The sequence below is a fragment of the Dermochelys coriacea genome, chromosome 2 (assembly GCF_009764565.3).
Source record: "Dermochelys coriacea isolate rDerCor1 chromosome 2, rDerCor1.pri.v4, whole genome shotgun sequence".
Classification (NCBI taxonomy): domain Eukaryota; kingdom Metazoa; phylum Chordata; order Testudines; family Dermochelyidae; genus Dermochelys; species Dermochelys coriacea.
This window is the reverse complement of record NC_050069.1, coordinates 86,216,933-86,244,052: the sequence shown is the minus strand read 5'-3', so window position 1 is coordinate 86,244,052 and position 27,120 is coordinate 86,216,933. Positions and strand designations below refer to the sequence as shown.

General features: G+C 37.7%; 2 protein-coding genes across 11 annotated transcripts in view; one reads left to right on the top strand and one right to left on the bottom strand.

The window, feature by feature from the left end:
- Positions 1-561, bottom strand: part of NDC80 (NDC80 kinetochore complex component) — a 28,365-nt gene extending 27,804 nt beyond the window's left edge. Inside the window, exon 1 of one of the 4 annotated variants that reach the window (XM_038390103.2) lies at positions 422-561. In XM_038390103.2, coding sequence (XP_038246031.1) covers positions 422-426 — 5 coding nt within the window. In that variant the 5' untranslated portion in view covers positions 427-561. Of the gene's footprint in view, positions 1-38 lie in introns of all 4 variants that reach the window. The other 3 variants (XM_043508028.1, XM_038390104.2, XM_038390102.2) reach the window with 3 other exon arrangements.
- Positions 452-26,522, top strand: METTL4 (methyltransferase 4, N6-adenosine). 7 transcript variants are annotated; one of them, XM_038390110.2, is made up of 9 exons: positions 452-502; positions 1,543-2,037; positions 4,548-4,613; positions 8,875-9,241; positions 10,686-10,755; positions 14,330-14,504; positions 14,755-14,861; positions 15,935-16,026; positions 25,459-26,522. In XM_038390110.2, exons 2-9 carry the CDS (start codon positions 1,621-1,623, stop codon positions 25,626-25,628), a joined length of 1,464 nt encoding a protein of 487 aa, XP_038246038.1. In that variant the 5' UTR covers positions 452-502; positions 1,543-1,620; the 3' UTR covers positions 25,629-26,522. The 7 variants fall into 7 exon arrangements, with proteins under 7 accessions (XP_038246038.1, XP_043363965.1, XP_038246034.1 ...); XM_043508030.1 differs by lacking the exon at positions 452-502 and adding an exon at positions 542-679; XM_038390106.2 differs by lacking the exon at positions 452-502 and adding an exon at positions 583-718.
- Positions 26,523-27,120: the final 598 nt, after the last annotated feature.

Genomic DNA, 27,120 nt, shown 5'->3' with positions numbered 1-27,120 from the left:
CCCCCCCAACATGACGCAATGCTATTTTCTTAAAATACCCTCTTAAATCTCCTGGCTTGCTTTCCATAGTCACCGGCAGTTCGATGCCCATTCCAGGAGACTCCAGGCCAACCCTGGAGGGTTGGCAACCCTAGTCCTGAGGAACCGGGCAGCCCCTAGGGACTCTGCCCTGGCCCCGCCCGGGAGCGGGAGCGGGAGCCACCAGCAAGGACGCCTGCAGAGCGAGAGGCTCCGGCTCTAGCCGGCCGCCCCAGCAATCCCGAGAGGCTCCCTTCCACCCGCTGGCCGGGGCCGCCCCACCCCCACTCACTGTTGTCGTTACAGCCGCCGCAACTTTTTCTTCCTCCCGTCCCAATTTCAAATCCACCCGCCACCTGCGTCTCTCGGCGTCCTACCCACTGCGCGCCGCCGAGCGTCTTACGTCATTCGAGCTGGGAGACTCTGCCATTGGCGAGGAGCGCCGTCTCACAGAGGTGACCTCACTTCCGTTCTCCTCCGGACGGTATTTGTTCTAATAGCTACGGCGTTTAAAAAAAAAAAAAAAATCCCTCATTAGCATCGGGTCTACGAGCAGTCTTAGCTGTGGCGCTTCAGCGGCAGTTAGGGAACGTTCCCCTGGCACAGCCGTTGTGTCCGTACAACAAGATGGCGGCGCTCAGTGTGGGCTCTAATCGCTCTGGTGACTGGAGCGTCTCTTCCCACAACCGGACGTTCGCCTGTCAGTGTCCGAGAATGCGGGGCTCGTAGGGAGGGTTCACACAGGCAGGCCCCCCATGGGGCTTCTCTGGGACCGGAGCAGGGGTCCCGCTAGCTGCCTCGCTCTCACCCCAGAGGCGCTGCCCGGCCCCGAGCTGCGCACGCCCTAGTCACGGTGCTGCCGTGAGGTGGCGCCGGGCGGGCTGCGAGCTACGGCCTGAAGCGCTGTCGCGGCGCCTCGCCTCGGTCACGGGCTGGCGAAACGGGCGGGTGCCGCCAGGCCCGCGGGGGGCCGAGGCCCTGTCAAGACCCGGGACAAAGTCGGGGCTTCTGTAGGGCGGGCTGTGATTGGCGCTGCAGCCCAGGACTAGCCCCGCCTGACCCTTCGAGGTGTGAGGTGACCCGACACCCCCTCTGGGGGCTGTAGGATCAGCCCCCTCCCCAGCCCACGCGGAAAGTTGCAGAAGTCTGGCCAAGCTGCGTGTGAATTCGTGGCGCGTTATTTTCAAAGGGCGAGTCGCGCATTCCTGTGTCGGGGGTTGTCCAGCACAAGCTCTCATTTTACCTAAACGCTGTCAGAGCTGCTAAGCTAAAGGGATAATCATGGAGTAGGGAATTGTGGCATGTTACAACAGGCGTTTAGTCTGTATTTTATACAGACGCCTGAGAAATAGACATACAGTTCGAGTACTATGGCCAGGGAGTTTAAAGGCTGGAGTTTCTGCTGAATTATTAACAGTGCCTGGTGGAGGTCAGCAACAGACTGTATATTTGAAATGCCTAGCACACTTTAGGCATTGTTTTAATACACTTGAATAATAAAGCCTGCTTTTGTATTAATTATAGGAAACATCTAAACTGGAAAGCGAGTGTGAATTTCAGTTCCAATTTCTCCGAGACTGTCCTTGAAAAGGAGAGAATGTGATGTCTGTGGTGCATCAGCTGTCAGTTGGGTGGCTACTGGATCATCTTTCCTTCATCAACAAGGTTGGATACCAGCTTTGCCCCTCTCACCAATACCCTGCTCCCTCAGCCTCTCGTGTTGCTCCTGTTTCTTCCGCCCCTTCCACGGAGGATCTTGTTGCTCCTTCCACCGTTGATATTGCTTACTCTACTGGAGCTGCAGTACAGAGAGCAGAGGCAACGCTAAAGAAAAAATATGTGTTTCGGGAAGAGTTCTTTCATGTTTTTAAGCCCCATATAGTTTCAGCTTCCCAACAGAAGCCCCAGCAAGGAAGCTCTGATGCCGGCCCAAGGAAGGGGAAAGACAGTGGCAATGGAACAGAGCAGCACGAAGGAGCCAAGAACAGTTATGGGGATTCCATTGCCAGTGCTAGGAAGGTATGGTATAGAGAAAAAACAAACAATTAATAAAATAACTATGCATTGAACAGTCTACCATAACAACTTCTTTCAAATTGTCTTGCTGCTTCCTGAAATAATTTAAAGCACAAATTGTTGGGGGGCAGGAGGGAGAAGTATATCCAAAGCAGGTTTCAAAATGTGAAAGAGGTCTGCACTTAAAAATTGTGTGAAACTGAAGCCTTTGCTAGATACTCACAGGGATTTACCCAGCTCCTTAACAAGATGATGTCAGGGCCTTGTAGCTCATGACCCCATTTTCAAGCCATTGGTCCTGTATCATTTAGCATGCATCTGCTAAATACTTAGTCTGAATTTTCAGAAGTGGTGAGCTGACTTCAGTGTGAGTTGCTCAGTCCCACTGAAAATCTGCTTAGCAGATGCCTACTCAGCAAGCTTAGAAGTGAATTGGTTGTTTTTGATTTCTAATGTTTTCTAACTTCTTGAGGGAGAACTATCCACATACAAAGTTGGAATTTTTGTGTTCTGCTATTTTAAAATTATTTTAACCCTCCCCCCAAAATTATTCCGTTCTAAAATAAATCTGTGGCCAGATCTTTAGATGGTGTAAATTCACTGATTTCAATGGAACTATGTTGATATCTGAGGATATGCTCATCTATTTTTTTTTCTTGTAAATAACATTTCTAAAATGGCTAGGTGGTTTCTACTCAAACTGTTTAAAAAGAGTACCTTTGGCTGAAATCCATCATCAACCATTTCAGCCCAAAAGAGCAATGTTAGGAAAGAGAGACTGAAAACAAAGATTTGTAATGGAACTTCAGATGCTTAGGTAACCTTACAGTAGTTATATTTTGTAAAAAAAATAATTTTGAATGACTCCTTGGTAAACTTGCTCAATTTATAAATAACTTGCATATCTTTTTTTTTTTTTAACAACTATATTTTACAAAACTCAGTCTCAGATCTGAGAGTCAAGTTGTTGGTTTTGTTTGTTTGTGTTTTGGCTAACGCCTAACCATCAGTAACAAAGCTGCAAGTGAAACTTCACAATTTTGTTGATTTTATATGCAAGACTGAAAAGAATGCAACTCACTACTGATTTTAAATTAATAACAACTCATTGTTAGTCAAAGAAACAGCTACATCTCTGAAAATGCTCTTGGTGCAGATATGTTGTTAAGAAGGCACCTTTCATTTACACACTGTTTTCTGACCCTACTACATCTTTTACAGCATTTGTTGGCATGTTTGCTATTCTATATTGAAGCTGTTACTGCATATCCAAGCACACACAGAAGAGTGTATGTCCATTGGAGTAACTGAATAGGTTTAGGGTGTATACAGTAGAATCTGAGTTATGAACACTAGAGTTATGAACTGACCAGTCAACTATACACCTCATTTGGAGCTAGAAGTGTGCAATCAGGCAGCAGCAGAGACCAAAAACAAAAGACAAAAACAATACATACTGTGTTAAACCTAAACTCCTAAAAAAGGGGAAAAAAAAAAAGGAAAGTTCTGTTTCATTTAAATTAAGATGGTTAAAACCAGAATTTTTTCCTGCATGGTAAAGTTTCAAAGCTGTATTAAGTCAATGTTCAGTTGTAAACTTTTGAAAGAACAACCTTTAATGTTTTGTTCATAGTTACGAACATTTCAGAGTTACGACCAACCTCCGTTCCTGAGGTATTCGTAACTCCTAGGTTCTACTGTGCATGTTAAATACTCTTCATGCTGTATTGAAAATTTAATGAAGATGGGCAAAACAATGGATCTCTGGACTTTGCCAATTATTGCACTTCGTTTATTGACCAAACAAAACCCAACTTTTTTTTTTCTTTTTACTTTAATTGCAAATACTGTTTTACAACTGCAGGACTATACTTACACTTTTGCAAGGCTGTATTTAAAGAAAATTTATTTGCCAAGGATGATTAAGTAATTTTGAGGGTGGTTTTTTTTTTTTTTTAATTATCATGGTAAGGGTGGATAAATATATTTTGTGCCTGGGCTTGAAGTTTTTATGACAATTTTACTGATGTGCTTCATGTAGTGTTCATTGAAATACAGAAATATGAGGTGTGTCTTCCCTTTAAATTTTGCATATATGATGTATGGGGTAAATCAATAATTGTAGCTTTCTGGAGTTAGGTGACGCTTTCTTGTTGCCAGTAGCCTGGGTTTGGCAAATAAGCAAAGATATCATAGTATTATCCCAAGGGAGACAGACAAACTAAGCAGTGAAGATTAGAGTTAATATGAGCTGTGAGGTGGCATAGGTATCATAGGCATAGGTTAGCACTGGCAAACATATGAGGTAAGAACCTATATCAGCCTAGATTATTTTAAAATTACTCTGGCACCAACAGAAGATGACTGATAAAGGACTTAAGTTCATAATAAAGAAGGGTATGGCAAATTGTTACAAGCTCTGAAGGCATATGTATGTTTCTCTAGCATATTTTTGCCATGTAGTAGCACAGCTGACTTTTTTTTTTTTTTTTGCCATATTTTTTTCACTGCAGAAACGTAAAAGAAAGTGTAGTGTGTTCAATCAAGGTGAACTGGATGCTTTAGAATACCATACAAAGGTAAGCCTTAGCAATAGTAACAATGACAAGTGTACAGTATGTATCTGTAGGTAATTTATTTAATATAAACCCTCTGAAACTATTCCAAAATATATGGAGCATGAGTCTTGTAATTTCAGTTTGTTACAGCTAAAGCAATATTTGGTCTCATCAGTCCGCAAGTGGAGGACTCAATACTGGGACTATTTTAAGTGTGTGTGTGTGTGTGTGTGTGTGTGTGTGTGTGTGTGTGTTTTGTTTTTGTATAAAAATCAAACTGCAGCTGAGAAATTTCAAAGAGCTAGAAACTGGTTTCACATAATACCTTCGATATTCTAGGTAGCTGAATCTCCTGGAGTAAGCACTGAGTTAGCTAGCTAGGTAATAGCTGCAAGCAAATGCTACAGATGCTGGTTTTGAGCCTGGGCTGTATAAACAGTTCTAATGATGTGTATATTGGATCCTGAACTGAGATTATTCCCCAACTCCTTTACAAAGGTGCTCTGATGTGTCACATCCACTGGAGGGGGCAGAATTACCCATTCTTTAACATCTTATATAGTATCCTGTTTGCTACAGTAAAGTGTTAGGAATGAGTTAGAGCCCATGTCTTGATGTGGGTTTGAAGCCATGACCTTTAGAGATATGATTACTACCAGCTGAGACATACTAATGGAATCTAAAAATCGAATCTCTGGACAAGTGAGCCTTTTTGAACACTTCTGTTTATCAATTTGTTTTGGAAAATGTGTCATGTAATGTAGCAAGAAAGTCTTAGACAAGATAACATTTGTCTGATACAAATAACTCCCCTTTGTGCTGTATAGTTTTATGTAAAAGTGACTAATTAGGGTTGGCATGGAAGCATGATGGGATGTTGATAACAGGAATTTTAATTTTTTTGGTGACTAGTTTGGTGATAAAATTTTATTTTTCTTCCTTTTTAGTCCTTTCTGGACTAACAGTGGCAGAAATGGAGAATCAGTGTAGGTTGGAGAAAGGACAAAACATTTCAGAACTTCATAATCGCTCAGTGACCAGATCCCCATTTATTTCAAAACTCTCTCTCTGGCACCTTTTTGGATGTTCACTGATGGAGTGGCTTACAATGTTAGCCTTTCCCTTCTTGTGAATTCTGTGCATGTTTTAATTAATAGAATTTAATATTCTTATTCTAGTACATATTTGTTCATATCACAAAACTACCATAAAGTTGGGATAATTGATTCCTCCACTGCTTTACGTGATAGCAGCCTTTCTCCATCATGGCAAGTAATATGCCCCTGGTGTAAATCATCATTGCTCCATTGACTTTTGTCTCTGATCTGCTTACAGTCGTCTTTAATCCGGTACTCTCAGATTTCTACCTTCCTGACTTCTGATTTCTGCCACCTGAGTATTTGGCCCATGATGTTTCCAAAATTTTCCTTGCTTTAGTTTTTGAAGCTTTATAGTTTGTATTTAATTTTTTTTTTTTAACATTTGTAAAATGATTTGAGCTTAAACATGTCAGTCAGGTAAATGGAAAATTTATTATTGTAGAAATGTGAAGTTACTTAAATGTGGCTTTAAAAAAAAAAATTCTGCTAGTCTTCCAAGGTGAGTTGACTTGGGAGGGTGTGTGAGAGAGTTTAATTTCTTTTTTGAGTAGGAATCTTTAGTCTTGACATTTCATTTATAAGAGTACAAATGCACAGTAAAGTGATGGTTTGTATTCTATCCAACACTGAATCTAATTCATGTAAAAATTTGATTATAAATAGCAAGAAAATGTTATATAAATTTTAAAATTTCCTCAGTTCTGTTTGATTACAAACGATCTATATCACATATAGACCGTCAAAATAATTTATTACTAACAAAAAAAATACATCAGAGTTGTAGAACATTAGTTGTGTAGTTTTTAAAAGTAGATAAAGTATATTGAAAGAATTATCGAACACAGTTTTGATGGGGAGAAGACATTTAATATTTGGTGTCAGATGGATTCATTAACACCATTGTGACATATTTCTTATACACAATCACATTACTAGAAATACATGGGGGTTTTTTTAGATTATATTTGTAACGAGTATACACTGATTCTGTGGTTAAACATTGGCGCTTTCATATGACATAATTTAAAAAAAAAATAAACCAGATGCATAAAGGAATAGATTTTTAAGGCATCAATTCAGGAAAGCACTTATGCACGTGCTTATGTGTTTTCTGAATAGTAATACTTTCCTCAATTGAGAGGTGTATTTGCATTCCTTTCTCCTGAAATTGGTAATAATCACTATATATTAATTTTTATTTTTCTCTTGAAATTGTATTTTAAAATAAGATGCATAATTTTTATACTACATCACAATATTTGTATAGGATTCTCATTGTATACTCCAACCAAACATTGTGACCTGTTTATGCAGGTAACATCACCTATCTACAGATCTCAAAATGCTTTAAACTTTGGTTATCTTTATAATATAATGTGATCCAGGGGTCTGAGTCCGATTAGGGGTTCAGCATGCTAGGTGCTATACAAATGCATTGCTCCAAATTGCTTACAGTTTAAGACCCTGATTCTGAAAAGACTTATGCACATACTTCATGAACTGAATTCAATGAGATCACTGTTTGTGAAGTTAAATGTGTGCTTAGCACTTTGCAAGATTGGGGCTAAATAAAAACAGTGCATGAGGGAGTGAGAAAGACGGACAAGTGATAAAATCTCTTGGTTGCCGATACTAGCTATGTGCCCAACTTTGGGGTTTTTTTATTGAAGGTGTAATCAAAGAGTAGCTATTCACGAAACACTAGTAGCCTCTACTAGTCTCTTTTTAACCCATTAGAAAATTAAACTTTACTGCTCTAAATGCAAAAGCTAACCTCCCCAGGTTGTTCCTCTCCGTAGGATAAGTAAGTTCAAATTGTTTTAGCATTTATCCATAGCTGTTGTAGGAACAGAGGAACTGCATTTTTTTTTTAAGGTGTTCTTTATTTGGTTTGTTTGCTTTTTAGGAACCCCTTATTCATTCATTGGTATTCCTGAATGTGTGTATGCTAAGACTATAATTATATTCCAATATTGCCAACCCCAAGTATTCAAAAATATTGAGATTGGCTTACTCGTGAGATTTTAAAAATAATAAATAAGGGGTTCTTGTTATTTGCCTTCTCATGTTTGATCCTTTAAAAGTTCATTGTAACCATAAAGGCTAGAAATTTACTTAAAAGTTAAGATTCCCACATAATCTCATTATTCCAGGAGCTGGGGCTTTAAAAACAATAATAAATACTGTAAGATTCATGATAGTTGGCAACAATGATAAATGGACAGTATTCTTTGGTTTATACCATATATACTTGTTCAGAAGCCAAATATTTTTGGTAAAAAAGTGACTCATCAAGGAGCGGGGGTCGGCTTATAAACGGTCTACACCAAAATTTGATGATTTTAAACTCTGAAATCATTGAATTGAATATCTAATACATTCTCGTTTTGTTTACCTGAGCGTCTGCAGGCACGGAGCCCCTCAGTTCCCTGTGGCCGTGGTTCGCCGTTCCCAGCCCATGGGAGCAGCGAACAGCAGCCACAGGGAGCTGAGGGGCTCCGTGCCTGTGAACGCTCCAGGTAAACAAAACGTCCCGACCCGCCAGTGGCTTACTCTGACTGGCTGGACACCAAAATTTGCCAATCCCTGAAATATAGGGTCAATTTAGGAAAGAGTCATACAGTTTTTACTATTTTTACCTATCCATCTTGGGGGGTCGGCTTATAAACAAATGGGCTAATGAACGAGTATATACGGTAATTGAAAATAGTGCGGTCTTGATGATGATGGATGCAGGGAGTAATTTGAGGCTCGGAATCGTCAATGAGAAGTGCATAACCAGATTCTCAATTAAAGTCACTGGGATCTGTGCAAGTTCAAGGATCTGCCTGCATGAATGACTTCCAGGATCAGGGCCTAAGAGGGTGTCATTTAGATGGCTGCTAAAAACAAGTTATAATAATTTGACTCACTAACTTTTTTTTTTTTTATCATTCTTAGTTTAATGCATAAAACCTGTTGTGTTTAAGGTTCTGGAAAGATACCATATTAAAATTCCTGGGTACTGACATCCTCAGTTTTCCTGATTGTAAATTTGTTTGTCTCAATATGGGTCCTGATGATGATCTGCAGATTTGCAATGTAGCAAATATGTATGAAATTTCTGTTTAATTCTCCAGAGATATCAACCAGACATTTCAAAGATCCTTTCCCTCTGCTTTGTATCTCTTATTACTGTACAGATTAGGGGGCTGATATTGGAAGGAACCAGGTGTTTAATCGAAGAAGGACTCAAAAGTGGTTTTCTTCACCCCATTTCTGCAAAACCAAGTAGCATCAAGAATGTTGTTACAAGACATGTTGGCTGTGGGATGGCTGAATTATGTGAAATGGCAAAACATTTTCCTTCTGTGAATGAAAATGACCATCGATCTGCACAAATTATAGATGAGGAAACATCCATTCCAGAGCAGGATCTGCTTTCATGCGTTACAGAGAACGATACAGACTATGCAAAGATAATAAATTTAATGGGGCAGAAGTACCTGGTTCCGCCAAAAAGCCGTTTCCTTTTATCTGATATTTCCTGCATGCAACCACTTATGAATTGTAAGTATCTTTAGTCATTAAAATTTCCTCTTTTTGTCAGTAGCCCATCAATCTGCTCACTGATGGAATATGTTGTCTGTTAAGCCACAGAGCCACTTCTCAAGTAATCATCTTGACATTAGACTTCAATGTGGATTGAAGTATTGGTAGTAGGGAACATATTAGCAAGCTGCTACCATTGGAAGTTTGAGAATGAGCTATTCTTCATGGAGATTGGCTGGGATTTTCAAAGATGCATATGGAAGTTAGTTGCCCAATTTTTTGAGAGGTGTCAAAATCCCGTAGGCTCCTTTGAAAATCTCAACTGCAGTGTATTGTGTGAAACTCAATAGACTAATGCTGCTTTAATTAGCTAAGCACTTTATTTCTGTGCTTCCCCCAATAATCCATTAAATGAATGTGTTGTTTACTCATTTGAATAATTTATAACTACAATATGACAAGGTATTTAAGAAGAGAGAGAGAATTTTTTTTCCCCCAGCATGAATTCCTTCATGTGTACTACCAAAAGAATAAATTACTTAGGCTGTAACCAATAACCTGTGACTTGATAGTTACTTTTATTTCCCATTCTCCAGTATTCCATCTTAAAATTAAAAAGAAATCATCCATGTTTTGATAAAGACATGCAAGAGCCCTTTGGCTGCCCCTACGTGTAGGAGCTGGAGTGAGGGACATGTCGCTGCTTCTGGAAGCCATGGCGCAGAGCAGGGCAAACTCCGGATCCCACTCCTTGGCTGGAGCATCGGAGTGGGGCGAGATCACTGGGAGCTTGAGGGCTGGAATAAAAGGTCTGAAAGGCCATACGAGGCTCGCTGGCCATAGTCTACCCATGCCTGGACTAATCTGTTCTTAAAAACTTAGAATGATGGGTTGTTGCATCATTCTTTACACATACCCTTCCACGGTGAATAATTAAAGTTTGTGCCTTTTAAATACACTGGGTATCTCATTTAGTATTTTTAACTGAATAAAATTGTAATCTAAGCCAAATTCTGTCAGAAAGATATCTGAATTTAGATAAAGAATTTTAAGGGTTTTTTTCCTCTTATGACCATTAAAGTGGTGGTTGCAGTACGGGCAAGATAATAGCTGAAACATTAATACATAAGTAGTCAACATGACAAAGCATAGCAGAGTCTGAGCGTGGCCTAAAACCATAGCTCTAACTGATCAGCCATTTAAAAATCATTAATATCTGACCCAGTGAACCATCATAACAGAAAAATATCTTAGTCTGACACAATGTCCTCAAAATGATAATTATAGTGTAGTAAGTTAAAGTAGTTAGAAGCATTTTAGTTATTTTTAAAAGCAAAATAGAATATCGCCCCTCTTCTGCACAGTCTAATCTTCTGGCCTTTGTAATTAGGTTGCTTAAACTTTGGGGAACAATTTTAGCTTTTGTTTTAAAACTAGTCTTTCAATTTTACTTTCTTTCTAGATAAGAATAAATATGATGTAATTGTGATAGATCCACCATGGCAGAACAAGTCTGTTAAAAGAAGTAACCGGTAACTTTTTTGTAAATTTATATATAATGTACTGTTTGTTTTGTTTGTTTTTAAAAACAAACAAAAAACAAAAAAAACCCCACCAAACCTCACAATTAATTTTGTTCATGTGCTATTCCAGTGTTCCTGCAAAGTTCTGATTGTGTTTATTTTTGTTTTTTTTACCTCCGCACAGATACAGTTGATTATAATATGGTAATGCAATCCAACACATTGATAACTGCTAGTTTAGGCCCCAATCTTGCAAACACTTTGACATCTGCCTAACGTGAAGCACATTTGTATGTGAGTAATCTTGGGGATTTCATTGAGACTAGTCAAATGCTTCAAATTAAGCATGTGCCAAAGGGTTGACAGTATTGGCACTTAAGTTACTTTCCAGGAGAGCTTGAAGCCAACTTTATTGCAAAGCCCCAATCCTGCAAATATTTAGCATGTGCTCAGTTTTACTACCCTGAGTACTACTGTTGATTTCAAAGTTAAGTGTATACATAAGTGTTTGCGGGACTGGGGCCTAATTTTGGAAACTTCAAAAATTTTTTGTTGTCCGTTTGATTTTTCTGCTTGATTGGTAGAAGTAGAAAATTTAATAATACAGTACTGAAATTCTCAGGATAATGGGATCAGCTGCTGAGAACTCTCCTTTGTAAAGTCATAACATTAGAATTTATGGCCCTATTTCTTAAGTGAGCTATATAAATTTTATTCCACCAGGACTCAGTTTGTTACATAGACTCACCACCATGTAGAAGTGGTGAAAATGGTGGAGAATAACTTTCCAAAGTGAATGTTGATATAGTTTCTCTCCTGTAGTTCTAGAAGCTTGCAATTAAAAAAAAATTCAGACTTCTAATGTCACAGGATTAGTCTGGTGTTTTTTAATTTTGAAACCCAGACCAAAATATTTGCCAACTCAGGAAATACTTAACTTCAACTCTATCCTGTCTGTGTGCAATTTTTTTTAAAAAATAATTTTGTTACTTAGAACATTAATATCCACACCCCATGCCTTGTCTCTTAATCATAAAATCCAAATAGAGTTCCAGACACCTCTTCTGAAATAAACTGCTTTAGCATACAGTCACAGACAATACATACCAATGCAATCCTGAAAATCACACTCATATGCACAACATTAACTCTCTTCAGGTATTCTTAAATAGTAATAACATATTACAAACTTTTAAAGTGAATTGTGTCTGTCAGTAAGACATGTTGGTGTAGTCAGTTAAGGTTGTGCAGCATTGGGAAATGGAGGGAAACAGGAGCTACTCTCTTTACAATAAATAAATAAATAAATAAAATAAAAAAAATTGTATGTAATGTCACGTTGTCTGGAGTGGTTCACAACCATGAGTGCCAACCTCATGGCAGACACCCCAAACTGGCAATATGTTCAATAATTAGATTTCACCAACCCAGTAACAAGTATGAACTCCTGGATTACTGTAACAGTCTTACTGTGGAGCACAAACAGTCCCCCTTAGCCTCTCCAGTCTATCTTGCCACCCAGGCAAGCTGGACTTAGTGATAAATAGTTACTTACATCAAAGATCACAAAATATTCAGGTTGCTCCCAATCCCAATAGACCAGTCACTTACCCCAGATCAATTATCTCACACTAAAACCAAGACTGGTAGCCAATCCTATAGTAAACTAATTAACTTTTTTCTCTAGTTATTAAATCCTTATTTACAGGTTAAAGCACACAACATATATGCACAATTGAGTTCAGTCTATGATTCCAAAAGGTGACAGTGTTGTAGCAATCTGTCAGCATTGAATGTCTTTTCAGGGCTTAAGTTAGGTTGACACAGAGGATATGTGCTCTTTGTTTCTTAGCTCCAGCCCCAGTAAGAGTCCAAACTGTAAAGAGATGAAAAATCTTCATATCAGCTATCTTTATTTCCCTTTTCAAGCTTTCAAAACAATGGGACGAGGTCTTCTGCACATACTTCTCCATGGGGCAATCAACAAAGCTTATGTCCTACAATGGCCCACTTAATTTTGATAGCCCTCCTGGTTGGGTAGAGGTAGCCACTTTTCCTGTCTGAGTTTACAGATTCAGAGCAGGGATTTTTATTTATATTTTACATTGCAGCATGGAATACAGACATTACAAGTAAGATTAATGCCTGCAGCATTTTATACATTCTAAATATCCTTAAAAGTCTAACACCTATCTTGAACAATAGTAACATGTAGGTGAGCTGGTCTGGTTTCCAGCTATGAATTTGTCACTTGATGCTTACTGCCTCGGCAAGAGCTGGCACCTGGCTTACCAGGGTCACACGTAATCTACAGTATTTTTTTTTTTTTTTTAAGGGCTTTAGTAAGAAAAAACACATCCCCATCGTCCCTCCCCTCCCCCTTAAATAAAACATCCAACTTTTTGTCAAAGCAGAAAACTCAGTTATTTCTGTTATTGAATGTGATACAGGTTTGTATTTTGAAATAGCTGCACTACTCTTAATAGGACACACCTTTCTATTCTATCCCCTTTGAGAAAGGCATGCTCTTCCACAATGAGTGTAAGTGCTTAATATTTGAGCTGGAAGCCAGCCAAGGGCTTCAGTGGAGATTCCTTTCAAGTTTTTTACTCATTGCAGATCAGTGGATTATCTTGTTTAATGGGGTTTAGCATCCCATTCAACATGAGGATCTTGGTCTGTATGATTAAAAATAATTAAGCTAGAGAAGAAGTGCATATTGAGATTAGTGTTTAACTGAAAACAAATAATTCTGCAACATTTATAGGAAGACTGCATCCTAAGTGACTCATGAGTTCCATGAAAACTACTGTTACTAGTGTAGATAGCATGGCATTCAAAACAATAAAGAACCACCTCCATAAGTTAGAGACATGATCTGAAAACCTCACTATATTCTTCACACTGGAGTAAAATTAACTTTACAGTATTCAGATTTCTTTTGAGCAATCTACTATACCTCTAACAGAAATACTAATTTAAAATTATAAATTACTTTTGTATATGGTTTGAGAAGTGATTACTGTTTCGACCTTTTAACCTGACAATCAAGTTGGCATCGCTCTTGCGCTTGTAGGTTACTCCATTTGCTTTTCGTTCATATGGGAGATTTCTTATTCGAGAGTGAATGGTATTGACTTGAGTGGAAGTTACAGTATAAACAGAAACTATTGTGTCATCAAATAGTTTATTCTGGTGTACAAATGAGAGTGTTGGATTAAAAGCAGTAATCTTTATCAAAATTAAGACTGGAACTCAGCCTTTTTCAAAAGTAAAATTCTTACAGACCTGATCTATTTTGGGAGTGAGAGAAATATTTAGATAAAAATTACAATATATATATATAAATAAATAAAATCCATATGTGTGGGTTTTTTTCTAAAGCATCCAACATATTTGGCCACTGGATGTCACTCTTGACTCGTATTTAAGTTTATTTAAATGTGGGGTTTTATTTGTTTTCAGGAAATGTTTCTTAAAGAATGTCAGAGTTGGGGCTTTTATATATATATATTTTCACTGTTGTTTTTTTATACTAGTTTTGTATTTGCTAATGCACTTTCTGAAATATATCGAGGTACAGATACAACCACTTGTCTTCCTGGCAAATCAAGCAAATTCCCATACCATCACTAGCTACTCAAAATTGTCTTGTGGTCACATGGGTGACCAATAGACAGAAGCACCTACGTTTTGTTAAGGATGAACTTTATCCTCATTGGTCTGTGAAGACTCTTGCTGAGTGGCACTGGGTGAAAGTAAGTTCTGAATCTGTTTGCTTTTGGTGGGTGGGGCATGCAACATGGTGCTTTTCTGCATATTTCTGTAATTTTTCTGTCCCTTAGTGTTTTTTGTGTTTAAAGATCATTACATCTTCACTGGGATGCAGAAATTTTATATCTTCATTTTGGGGAGAGGGGAGAAGAGATTAATAATTACTAATAGAAAAAATGTACCTGTTGTATACCAAGTCACATGCAAAATGTATTTCTCATTTCTTTTTGTCAGATTACCAGATCTGGAGAATTTGTATTTCCATTAGATTCTTCCCACAAGAAACCCTATGAAGTCCTTGTGTTGGGGAGAGTTCAAGGAATTATAGATTTTCCATTAAGGTAGGAGAGACTATTTTTAGTAAGTATTTTTCTAAGTGGTTGTTCTTTTTGCATGTGTCATTCTTATATAAGCTATATAATAAGCTTTCAGGGTTGTCACTATGTGTCACTCTGGAGCCTAGAATCTCTGTTTAGTCAGTGTGAAGCAATGGAAACAGCTATAAGCAAGGTTGAGAGCTCTTTTTTGTTCAGAATAACACGAGGGGTGTAATCATCAGAGGGATTTGTGATGTGTTACAATCCAGTTTTTAAGTTCTTAGTCATTTTGACTCTACAAATTACACTTGTGGTACTGTACCTGTACACTAAGGCATGTATCTATGCCATGCCAGTCACCTTTTGCCCCTCACCTGGTGCACACTGCACCTAAAGTTGGCACAGTCACCCTTGGGAGCATCATCCCAGTGAAAGGGCAATTCTCCAGTGGCACAGAGTGACCAAAGCAACTCCTGCCTCTCCCAGCTGCCAGTGTATGGAGCATGGCTCTGGGAAAGGGGACATGACTTCCCCTTGCTGGCACTTCTCAGCTGCAGTCCTACCTGCCTGGGGCTGTTGACTGCCATCAGAAGTTAGAGCAGTCCTTTGTCTGTTCTCTCTCTCACTGGGGGACCAGTCAAATGAACAGGTGGCCCAGAATCGGAGGAAAAAGTAGGTGGGGTTGTGCTGTGCGTTCCTCACCATAGCAGAGGGCCAGTGTGTATGTATTTGTGTATGCACATAATGTAGGGGTGTGGTTTGGATTCTTTTGGTTAAAGTTGGTGATATTCTGCAGTTGAAAAGTGACAGAGCTATTGATTAGTTAGGATTTTTTCCCCCTCTTGTTTTATCCCTTTATTACCTATATTTTCTCCAAAGCCATTGAAATGTCATAAACTGCCCTTTATCTTTCAGAAAACAAATATACTCAACATTTAGATATTTAGCTTCCCCAAGGCTTGCGGTGAAGTCTGATAGTGAATGAGTATTCTGTATTTTTTATATCACATTTGGGACAAAACCCCATGAAAACGTGTACCTGTATCACTGTATTGATTGAGAAATCTCATTTATTTTCTTATGATTTTATATAACAGGAAATCAGACGTGGAAGTACTTCCAATTCCAGACCACAAATTAATTGTCAGCGTACCCTGCACTCTTCATTCACACAAACCTCCTCTTACTGGTATGTTCTTTGAATACCTCTCTACAATATAGTGTTTTTATAGACCAAGATTTTTCAAACTTGAATGTCTGAAGTTAGGCACCTAAATCCATATATAGGTGCCAAATAAGTGGCCTGATTTTCAGAGATGTCAAGCAAATGCAGTCAATAGGAATGACAAATGTTCAACATTTAGTTCCTTAAATATGGGTGCTAGGCGCCAAAATTTGGGCATCTCTGTTTTGAAATTTTTGGACAGAGGTCTTAAATTAAAAAAAAAAAATTGTTGCATTTGTTTTATAGTTACTTCAAAATTGCTCTGTTCCTACATTCTGTATAAAATAGTTCCAGATGACCTGAGTTCTTTCCTTTGTGTGTTAAGCAGCATTTCCATGGCTGGGAATACATAAAATAGACTGACTATTGCTTACTTAATTAAAACCACCAGTCTCTTCTTTCTGGGACACCTAATTGTGGAAGAGATTGATTGATTTATTTTTTCATACACAGAATATGTGTATATATAGCACAAAACCTTGGGTATGTTGTATATCTTTTTAAAACCACAGATTTAATTAAAATAACTTTTAATAAAATGACAGTACTTGACAGCAAGTAGAACATACCCATATTAATTACTAATAGCCATTGTACATTACAGGAGTTGATCTCCAGCCAATCAGTTAGACTAAAGGTGCCTCCCACCCAAGCCCTTGCTCATGCTAGGTCTGAAGAATCCCTTGACCTTTCACAATGCCAGAAGGGTCTGCAAACTGGGGCTCTGGCAGATCAATGATTTTTCAAATCAAGATTGGATCTTTTCAAAAAGATATGCTCTAGGAATTTATTTTTTGGAAGTTCTATGGCCTGTGTTATACAGGAGGTCAGACTAAGTGTTTTGGAAGTATTATTATTATTATTATTATTTATGCCGGGTAAAATGAAAGGCCAAATGCTATTTATAATTGCTCTAAACGTGCCTAAATAATAAGCAATTTAGTACATCCAAACAGTAACAAAACACTTCTAAGCATTTGATCAAGATACTTATAAATGGGCTAAACTCCAGGAGTGCTTAGACCCATATTGGTTGGCTTCAACTTGGTCAGGCAGGTATTAGCCGTGAACTGTTTGAGAGTTGACTTTATACTCTTTTTAACAAACAAGCGATGGCATTGCCAATTCTCAGACCTCAGTTAAGGCCAGATGAAGCAGTTTCTTGTATAGCAAATTACTTACTGCACTTGGTATCCAATTAACTGTGTTTTATTTCTCTCACGTCAGCCCATACTTTAAGATAACACTGATATTTTGAAGGGTCACTACAAGTTTAACACAACAACTCTTCTTTCACGTGAACTCATTCTTTTTGGTCACGTGCTTTGAGCCCATTGCTCATGCTAATATCCCAACTTAATTTAAAACTGTGGTTCACCCAAATCTAATGTGGACCTATACTACTGCACTAGATGATCACAGTGGCCCTTCTGGCCTTGGAATCTATCAACTTATAGATTGTATCATTGAAATATGCTATACTTGAAGACTCTTCATGTTCTATCTGCAGGAGGTGCCAGTAACCACAGGAAACCCGTTAGACTTGTTCTCTGGCCACTGCACTGAATCCATATTAGGTTTTGTTGTAAATCCAGGCACTGACTGATTTTATAAAGCTCTAACTGGTTTGGGTCTTGGCTGTTGGAGAGACTGCGTCTCTCACCTTGAACCACCATAAACGAGATCAGCTTGAGTTAAATTACTGTTAAATTTGAGTTAAATTCATGTCCCATGAAAATCAAGTGCACCTTACAGAGATCTTTCCATTTGTACTTCAGCATCTGCTGTTTTCAGTCGAGACTCTTGTATGATGCTCTTCATCTGCAGTTTAGAGGCAAGGACTTGTTTGTGGACTTTGTTTTCACTATTTCATTAGGCCGCTGCTTTCTCTCATAGCTTTTGCATTTTCATAATATGAAGGTATGTATTATGATCACTAACACTCACTTGTGCATATATGTCACTGAATTAAAAAGCTAGTTTCTAGTATATTTCAAAGGTTAGTAGTGCATGCATAGGCAATTACAAATTAAAACAGTCTACCAGGCAGACTAGAGGCATTGTATGTACAAAAGCTTACAAATGGAGAAGTATTATGTTAATTCATATTGTACATTTATATCTGCCCACTATGTAGTACAAACTACAGGCACACAATCTACTGTTACTGGTGCACTATCTTCAGTGTGAGACTGATCAGTTCAGCAAATTTCAACTGAAAATATAGAAAACTTATCACTCATGAGATACTTTGACAATTAAGAATGTGATGTGAAAACATTTCACGTTAGTATATTGCAAAATATTGATATTTGCCATTTTTGCCAGGTGCTAAATAGCTTAATCATTGCTGTAAAAAATATTTGCCCATGCAAAACCATTAAAAATACTTTAATACATTGATGTTTGGTAGTTTTGATCAATAAACACCACATTAAGTTTTGACATTAACATGAACTGTAAAAACTATAGTCAGTCATGTAGTGTTTCCAGAACTGCAAAAAAAGACACACTCATTTTGGATACCATTGCTTCACTGTGTCCTTCAGCCTTACCGCACCACTTGACAGCTCCACATCATATTCCTATAACAGTACATAAAATAAGCTTTCACATAATATCTGATGTAGATGTGTGTAGAATGAGTAGATTACATGCCAAAAATTCTTTTGGAGAATTGCTGCATGCCTGTTGTACTTTATTCATTTTTATTGCTGGAAGAAGAAATTTGCCACTGAGAACAGATCATCTGGACAGTGATTTACACTTTTTTTTCTAATGTAAATATATATTTTCAATAAGTAAAGGTTACTCTTAGAACAGCAAAAATTAAAGAATAAAGGTGTTGCTTCTGTCTAAAAATATTGCAAATGTTCTTAGTAGTAGTATTACACAGGGTGGTTGGTTTTTATTGTTTTAAAGTCAGTATTCTAGATTTGCCAGTAGAGAGCAGCTGATCTACATTCCTAGATTATTTAGAACAACATGAACAGAAGCTGAAGTTTGGGGATGGGGAGAAGGAAACTTGATCTCGCACTCACTCTCTCTCTCTCTCTCTGGTTTTGTTTAAGTAGCAACAAAGCCAAAAATATTTATTTTATTCAAAAGTATATTTATTGCTACTATCTGGCACTTGATTTCTTGTTACTATTGTAAAGTTTTATGTTGGTACATATGTAGCCATTTAATGACTGATTATAACAATTTATTTCTCTGAGGGAAGAGGAAGATGCAAATTAAAGCAAGCCATCAAAAGGAGACATTCAGGTTCCTGCAGTGTATTTAACTATTTTAAATCATGACTGTAGGGATTTCTGGTGATACATGTTCTGTGTTTAGTGCTCACAGCTTTAATATGTCATTATAAATGTACTTAAACTGCTTTATGCAAATACTTTAAAATGAAATTTTATCACTTATGATTTTGATTCAAATAACAGCAGGTTTTCCTTCTAGTCCAATTCACTGTTGCTGCTAGGTTTGGAGGACACTGAGCAAAGTTGAATTTCAAATAATGTGATTTTTTGTAAATTTTTTTTAACTATTCTGTACGGGTTCATATACTGGCTCTTGATTTCAGATTTCTTCCTCAATTTGTAAAGAAGCTATTAATTATGAAAAGACGGCCAACTTAAAAATCCTGGGCCTCCTGGGTCTACCCCAGCCACTTTACCCAGCTCTAGCAGAGCAAAACAGTTGGAAGCCCAGAGAAAACCTGCTTCCTGTAGTAGCTCCGTGCCCCTTGAGCCATGTTGTAGAGACATACCGGAGAGGGAATTAAAGAAGGCATGTACAGGGAGTCCTTATGTCCCATAAAAAGAAAAGGAGTACTTGTGGCACCTTAGAGACTAACAAATTTATTAGAGCATAAGCTTTCGTGAGCTACAGCTCACTTCATCGGATGTGTTTGGTGGAAAAAACAGAGGGGAGATTGATATACACACACAGAGAACATGAAACAATGGGTTTATCATACACACTGTAAGGAGAGTGATCACTTAAGATGAGCCATCACCAGCAGCAGGAGGGGGAAAGGAGGAAAACCTTTCATGGTGACAAGCAAGGTAGACTATTTCCAGCAGTTAACAAGAATATCTGAGGAACAGTGGTGGGTGGGGTGGGGTGGGGGGGAGAAATACCATGGGGAAATAGTTTTACTTTGTGTAATGACTCATCCATTCCCAGTCTCTATTCAAGCCTAAGTTAATTGTATCCAGTTTGCAAATTAATTCCAATTCAGCAGTCTCTCGTTGGAGTCTGTTTTTGAAGCTTTTTTGTTGAAGGATAGCCACTCTTAGGTCTGTAATCGAGTGACCGGAGAGATTGAAGTGTTCTCCAACTGGTTTTTGAATGTTATAATTCTTGACGTCTGATTTGTGTCCATTCATTCTTTTATGTAGAGACTGTCCAGTTTGACCAATGTACATGGCAGAGGGGCATTGCTGGCACATGTTGGCATATATCACATTGGTAGATGCGCAGGTGAACGAGCCTCTGATAGTGTGGCTCATGTGATTAGGCCCTATGATGGCGTCCCCTGAATAGATATGTGGGCAGAGTTGGCAACGGGCTTTGTTGCAAGGATAGGTTCCTGGGTTGGTGGTTCTGTTTTGTGGTGTGTGGTTGCTGGTGAGTATTTGCTTCAGATTGGGGGGCTGTCTGTAAGCAAGGACTGGCCTGTCTCCCAAGATCTGTGAGAATGATGGGTCATCCTTCAGGATAGGTTGTAGATCCTTGATGATGCATTGGAGAGGTTTTAGTTGGGGCTGAAGGTTATGGCTAGTGGCGTTCTGTTATTTTCTTTGTTGGGCCTGTCCTGTAGTAGGTGACTTCTGGGTACTCTTCTGGCTCTGTCAGTCTGTTTCTTCACTTCAGCAGGTGGGTATTGTAGTTGTAGGAATGCATGATAGAGATCTTGTAGGTGTTTGTCTCTGTCTGAGGGGTTGGAGCAAATGCGGTTATATCGTAGAGCTTGGCTGTAGACAATGGATCGTGTGGTATGATCTGGATGAAAGCTAGAGGCATGTAGGTAGGAATAGCGGTCAGTAGGTTTCCGATATATAGGGTGGTGTTTGTGACCATCGCTTATTAGCACCGTAGTGTCCAGGAAGTGGATCTCTTGTGTGGACTGGTCCAGGCTGAGGTTGATGGTGGGATGGAAATTGTTGAAATCCTGGTGGAATTCCTCAAGGGTTTCTTTTCCATGGGTCCAGATGATGATGATGTCATCAATGTAGCGCAAGTAGAGTGGGGGCAAGAGGAGACGAGAGCAGAGGAAGCGTTGTTCTAAGTCAGCCATAAAAATGTTGGCATACTTTGGGGCCAAAAAAGCTTCAAAACCAGACTCCAATGAGAGACTGCTGAATTGGAATTAATTTGCAAACTGGATACAATTAACTTAGGCTTGAATAGAGACTGGGAATGGATGAGTCATTACACAAAGTAAAACTATTTCCCCATGTTATTTCCCTACCCCACCCCCCACTGTTCCTCAGATATTCTTGTTAACTGCTGGAAATAGCCTACCTTGCTTGTCACCATGAAAGGTTTTCCTCCTTTTCACCCCCCTGCTGCTGGTGATGGCTTATCTTAAGTGATCACTCTCCTTACAGTGTGTATGATAAAACCCATTGTTTCATGTTCTCTGTGTGTGTATATCAATCTCCCCTCTGTTTTTTCCACCAAATGCATCCGATGAAGTGAGCTGTAGCTCACGAAAGCTTATGCTCTAATAAATTTGTTAGTCTCTAAGGTGCCCCAAGTACTCTTTTTCTTTTTGCGAATACAGACTAACACGGCTGCTACTCTGAAACCTGTCCTTATGTCCCATGTGGTACTGTGCTATGCAGTAGTCTATGGGGCTGTTGGCAGCCAGGCATAAATTAGAACTCAGCCAACTGGAGCTTAGACAAAGGCTAAGTGGCATAATGCCACCTTTGCCCATCCTCCAACACTCCCTCGTCACCCTTTTCTGGTCCTGTGCTAAGCGAAAATCAGTCTGCACAGATAATCTGGCCTACTGTGAACAATCTGTGAACAATATTCCTAATTTATTACTAAACATGAGAGAGTTTCAGTCATTTGATTTCCTTTCACTATTTATGTTTTATGTTTACATTTCAGACCATGAATCAATGAAGTTTTTCACTTGCATTTATATAGACCATTTCCTATTTAGGTTCCTACTACTTCAATATTTGAGTTTCAAACACTACGGGGGGAATGGTTGCTTGTTTCAAAACCGACCCTTTCTTTGAATTCTTATTTAAAATAAGTGTTGTTCTAAAATACACTTGGCCCAAAATGTGCAAGTTGATAGTGGCTTTTTAAGTTAAAATAATATTGATTTTCAGTGACATTTGTGTTTATAGTAAATAGAACTGAAAAAGTAAAAGTATTTTTAATGTGTGGCTGTTAGAGAAAATAATATTTTTATCTTTTGGTATCAAAGGTCTGACCCTTCAGTCCTTACTTAGTTGAAAAACTTAGAGTTTTGCTTAACGTCTGAAGATCAGTCCCCAAGTGTATGTTAACATATATTTGTAAAGGTAGGAAGGCCATAAGACCCTAACAAAGATACTACTATAACATTCTATTTTAAGCTATAAGTTAATGTTCAAGTAAACTGGTGGCATTAGATTTTATATCAACAAAATATGGCCATGTTATTGCCTTCTATATATGCTAATTTTCATTGCACTGAGGGTTACTGCCTGATGTGATTATGTAAATACCCAATCCAAGCTATGAAAAATTATATTGTGATAGCTTGAATTATTATAAATATATAATCTGGTTTCATCTGTACACACAGTAATCATGTACTGGAGTGGGACCTTTAGGGGCTGTAGGGGAAGAGAAAGTGGGAAAGACTCCTAGGAACCCCTGGTTAAATTTTCCAAAATTGATGGAAAGGTTTGCGTCACACCTCTGGTTACAGCTAAGTAATCCCTATAAGAAGTAACTTCTCCCTTGTGCTGTGTCAGATAGAAGGTATTTTAAAATTCTTTTCAGAAGATGGAAATTTTGGTGCTCAATAATTAGTAATACTAGTGCCACTGGACTTCCTGTTGCGGCAACAATATTTTCTCTTTTTAATATATATATTTATATAAATATATAAAACAAAATACAAGTACTCCAAAATTTATATTTAATAAAACCTTGTTGGCCAAATGGTATTGGATTTTTAGGTTATGAAAAGTGGGTTTTATTTTTAAATGGAGAGGAAGAAACTAAAGCTCTGATGTTTCAATAAGCGCTGGATGTGCTGGTCCCTGTTGAGATCAAAAGAGCAGAATTCTTCCCAGGGCGAATTTATTGAAAGCTTGGGGCTTTAGAGTTTGCCTCTTTTGGAAGGGCACATATCCCTACTAGATGGGCTTTCTTTCTTAGATTGGGGGAATAGATTTTTGGGAGATGTTTGTTAGAATACTGGCAGCATATCAGTACGCAAACAATCCTTAACTAAAGAAAGCATGGAAAAGAATGACAGGTTTTACTTTGTTTGTTTTTGTTTTTTGTTAGGTGATGGCTTTGCAAAATGGTACAGGCACATTTTTCAAGGAGTACTATCTAGCTGTCTAATTAGGTGGAGAGAGGGAAATTCTTGTGAGACCAAAAAGCACTGTTCAGTATTACAGGCTTGCTGTCACAATGCACATTTTGTTCTAAACCTGCCAGACTCTTATGCAAATGTTAGATTGGATTAGGTTTTTTAGCCTGCTTATTAAAAGGAATAGATTTTTCCAATATGAGATTATTAGTAATAGCAGTATTATGTGGCAAAAAACCCCAATATGAATAAGTCATCTATAGAATTTTTTGTTTTTAAAAGAGTTGAGGCAGGTTTACATGCCCTGTGCTTGTACCAAAATGTGGGAAGTATGGAAACTTTAACGGGGAAAAAAAACTTTTAAAATACAATATTAGAATGAGTTTAAAGTGGGTTGCAGCTTTCAGAGGAGGGAAAATGTTTGGGTAGAAAAAGCATGTGGTAAGATTGCCACACAGTAGATCTTTGGGAGAATATTTATCTTCCAGCAGCAGGAGCATTTCATGATGTGCGTTTGAACAGTTGAGATTGAACAGTGTAATTCTTTGATGGGCAACTCTGACCTGAAAATCAAACAATGGATTCTAACCATAAATGTTCCCACTCTTGCTCTGATGTATGCTGATCAGATGTTGCTTTCTGAAATGATAGTGAGAGGAGAGATCAGTTCAGGTAACAAAATGCCTGATATAATAATGAACTGTTTTCTATACCTCATGTTTCATGAGGAATAGTGAAAATTCTGAATGAGTTCTGGAGGAAAGTTGAGAAAGGGGGAGTTTTTTCAATTCTGTAGTCAGTCATAGTTAGAAGTAAAAATTGCATTGCTGGGACATATTTTTGTTCTAGAGGTATTTTTCAGGCTTTCCCACTCCTACATACTGTGTCACTTTTTAAAACCTTTTATTTAGTAAGCTTTTTTTGTACTTTAAACCTTCTCCCTGAAACCTAACAATTAAGAATCCCTTTGACCCAGCAGCGAGCTATATTGATCCGTTTGACAAGTATCCCATTCAAAAATGTAAGAAATATTTGCAATAATACCTTTCAGATAAAATCAATGACTCAAGATACCTTCCCTGCCCCCCTTACCAAATATTCCTCATAATCAGTGAAGTAATAGATATTTTCTGTAAAAATACCAATTTATTTAGATTTAAACATTAAAAAAAATACTAAATTGTAGAAGAAATATGATTATATTTGTATCACTAAAGGAAAGAACACTTTAATATATCTTTCTCCTCATGCTTCCAGGATAGAATGGTTCCAGTGTTATGAAGAAGTAGTCTCTGTATTAACTATCTACTAGATGCTTGAACTGGTGTTTCTCCTTCACCTTTTTATAGGATGTCATCATGAATTGCTCTATCCTTTTTGTGTTGCAAAAGGTGGGGGGTACTGCAGCCCTAATAAATAATCAAAAGCAATTGCTCTTTAACAAGGAAAACTGCTTTTTTTTTTTTTTTTTTAAAATGTCCATGTATTTAAAAAGAGAGTCAAGTCAGTACTCGGGAGATGTTACGATGACAATATTGAAAAATTGAAAAGTCACCAGTGTAGGCAGTGAAATACTCATTCCCTGATTCCAAATGAAAACCAATAAATCAGGGCTATTGAAGGCTTTGACAGTATTGTTCAAAATCTCAAGGGCACTTATTTCAAATGACTTTCTGACTATAAATAGTCAAGCTGGTTGATGAAATCCTTGAAATTAATTTGCTGCCTTTTTTTTTAATGCAACATTCCTTTTTTCATCTCCTAACAGCTCAGAGGAAATTGATTTTTTTTTCTCCTTTTTCATCATCATCTTTTGTTTCTTTTTTTTTTCTTTTGCACAGAGATTCTGACAGAATATATCAAACCTGATGCAGAATGTTTGGAGTTGTTTGCTCGCTGCCTGCAGCCTGGTTGGACCAGTTGGGGAAATGAGGTTCTTAAATTCCAACACATTGATTATTTCATTGCTCTGCACAACGAAAATGAAGTAGGGTCTTTTAGCTTAACTTGAAAACTCCCCCACTCCCTAGAGAACACTATTTTATTATGAGGGGTGCACTCAGAAGGCAATGTAAATGAAACAGTCACTTAAATTGCAATCCCTGTAGTCATTAGCCTTCTGATTAGATTATGGTGGTGTCTTCAGTTTCACAAGGTGTTCCTGTATTTTGATTCCCCTTGAGAAGTAGGGAAGATCACTTGAAGTACATGCTTCTGAATCAGATTGATTTTTCTGAAAGAAAATACTACTTTGGATCTGTGACAAATCAGAAAACAAGGAAAACTGAAATAAATAAGTATAAATACAGCATATCTTGCCACATAGTCATGTGTCCTTCTATCCGCTGAGAAGAAGGTACGTTGACTGGTACATATTCTATATTTCTAAAAATTACACTTTTAAAATAGTCAACAATTCAATCTTTTTTTAAATGCTGTTAATACTTTGAGTATGGTCTCAGCATCTTACAAATTCTGCATATTAAGGCATATGTATATTGTAAAAGTTTAGCAGAATATAAATATCTTCTACATTTTGTTTTCCTCATTCTTGAAAACATTTTAAAAACTAAGCTATGCTTCATATTTCAATTTATACCTAACTTTTTTAGCTCCTCTTTCTTGTAATGTTCTTGGAAAATATTTATTTAAAGTTTTATATCTTTTCTTTTGAACTGATAACTGTTTCTGCAATTAAATTATTTTTAGAATGATATACTGCATATGTCCTTTGCTTCCCTTAGGTTTTACTATGAAAAAGATAACTGTTTTTAATAAAACATTGCTATTTGTATGCAACATTGGAAGCAACGAGAGCCTCAGAAGATAAATTGCCATTATTGATAAGAAGCAAAATAAATCGTACACCTCAAATTAAATAAACTTTTGATTGTTTTTAACCAAAGCCTGATGTTCACAAGTTGTCTCTTTTGTAACTTTAACACAAATTTTTTAAATTTAGTTTGTTTTGTCAGTGTATTATGCACGGGTTTTTAATTTCTCTGTTATAGTTTATATTGTGGTTCACCTTTTTTTTTTTTTTCTTTATTTGGGCAGCAGAGTTATCAAAGCTGAAATAATGGTGGTTTTTACGCTAGATAGGTCATTTTCAAAACAAAAAATGTACACAAATATTTCAACAATGAAGTGCAAACTGTTATAATCCTACCAATGGGCAAAAACCTCCTGTTGGCTATAGTATTAAATAATAGTTATGGGTTTTTGAATTGTCCAAAGTGTAAGGGGGGAAAAGCTAAGTATGTACAATATATGTAATTTGCATTTAATATGTCTGGGTGTATATATTACGTTTTTCCTGGGTTTGTTTAGGCTTCCCTTAGGAAGCTAAACTCGTAGTTAAAAAACATTAACACAGAACAATCATAAAGGGGGAAAAATGTTTATGCAAAACTTTTATTGATATCATGGGAGTTTTGCTTACAGAGTAAGTGTAGAATATCGTTTTAAGATAGTTGAATGTCATGGATTGCAAGAGGAAAATA

What these genes read in the sequence shown, in the direction of transcription:
- METTL4 (XM_038390110.2), top strand. Translation starts at nt 1,621, where the DNA reads ATGTCTGTGGTGCATCAGCTGTCAGTTGGGTGGCTACTGGATCATCTT. An exon ending in TCTGTTAAAAGAAGTAACCG is followed by an intron (nt 10,756 to 14,329) that starts GTAACTTTTTTG and finishes ATCGAGGTACAG; the next exon opens with ATACAACCACTTGTCTTCCT. An exon ending in ATTATAGATTTTCCATTAAG is followed by an intron (nt 14,862 to 15,934) that starts GTAGGAGAGACT and finishes TTTATATAACAG; the next exon opens with GAAATCAGACGTGGAAGTAC.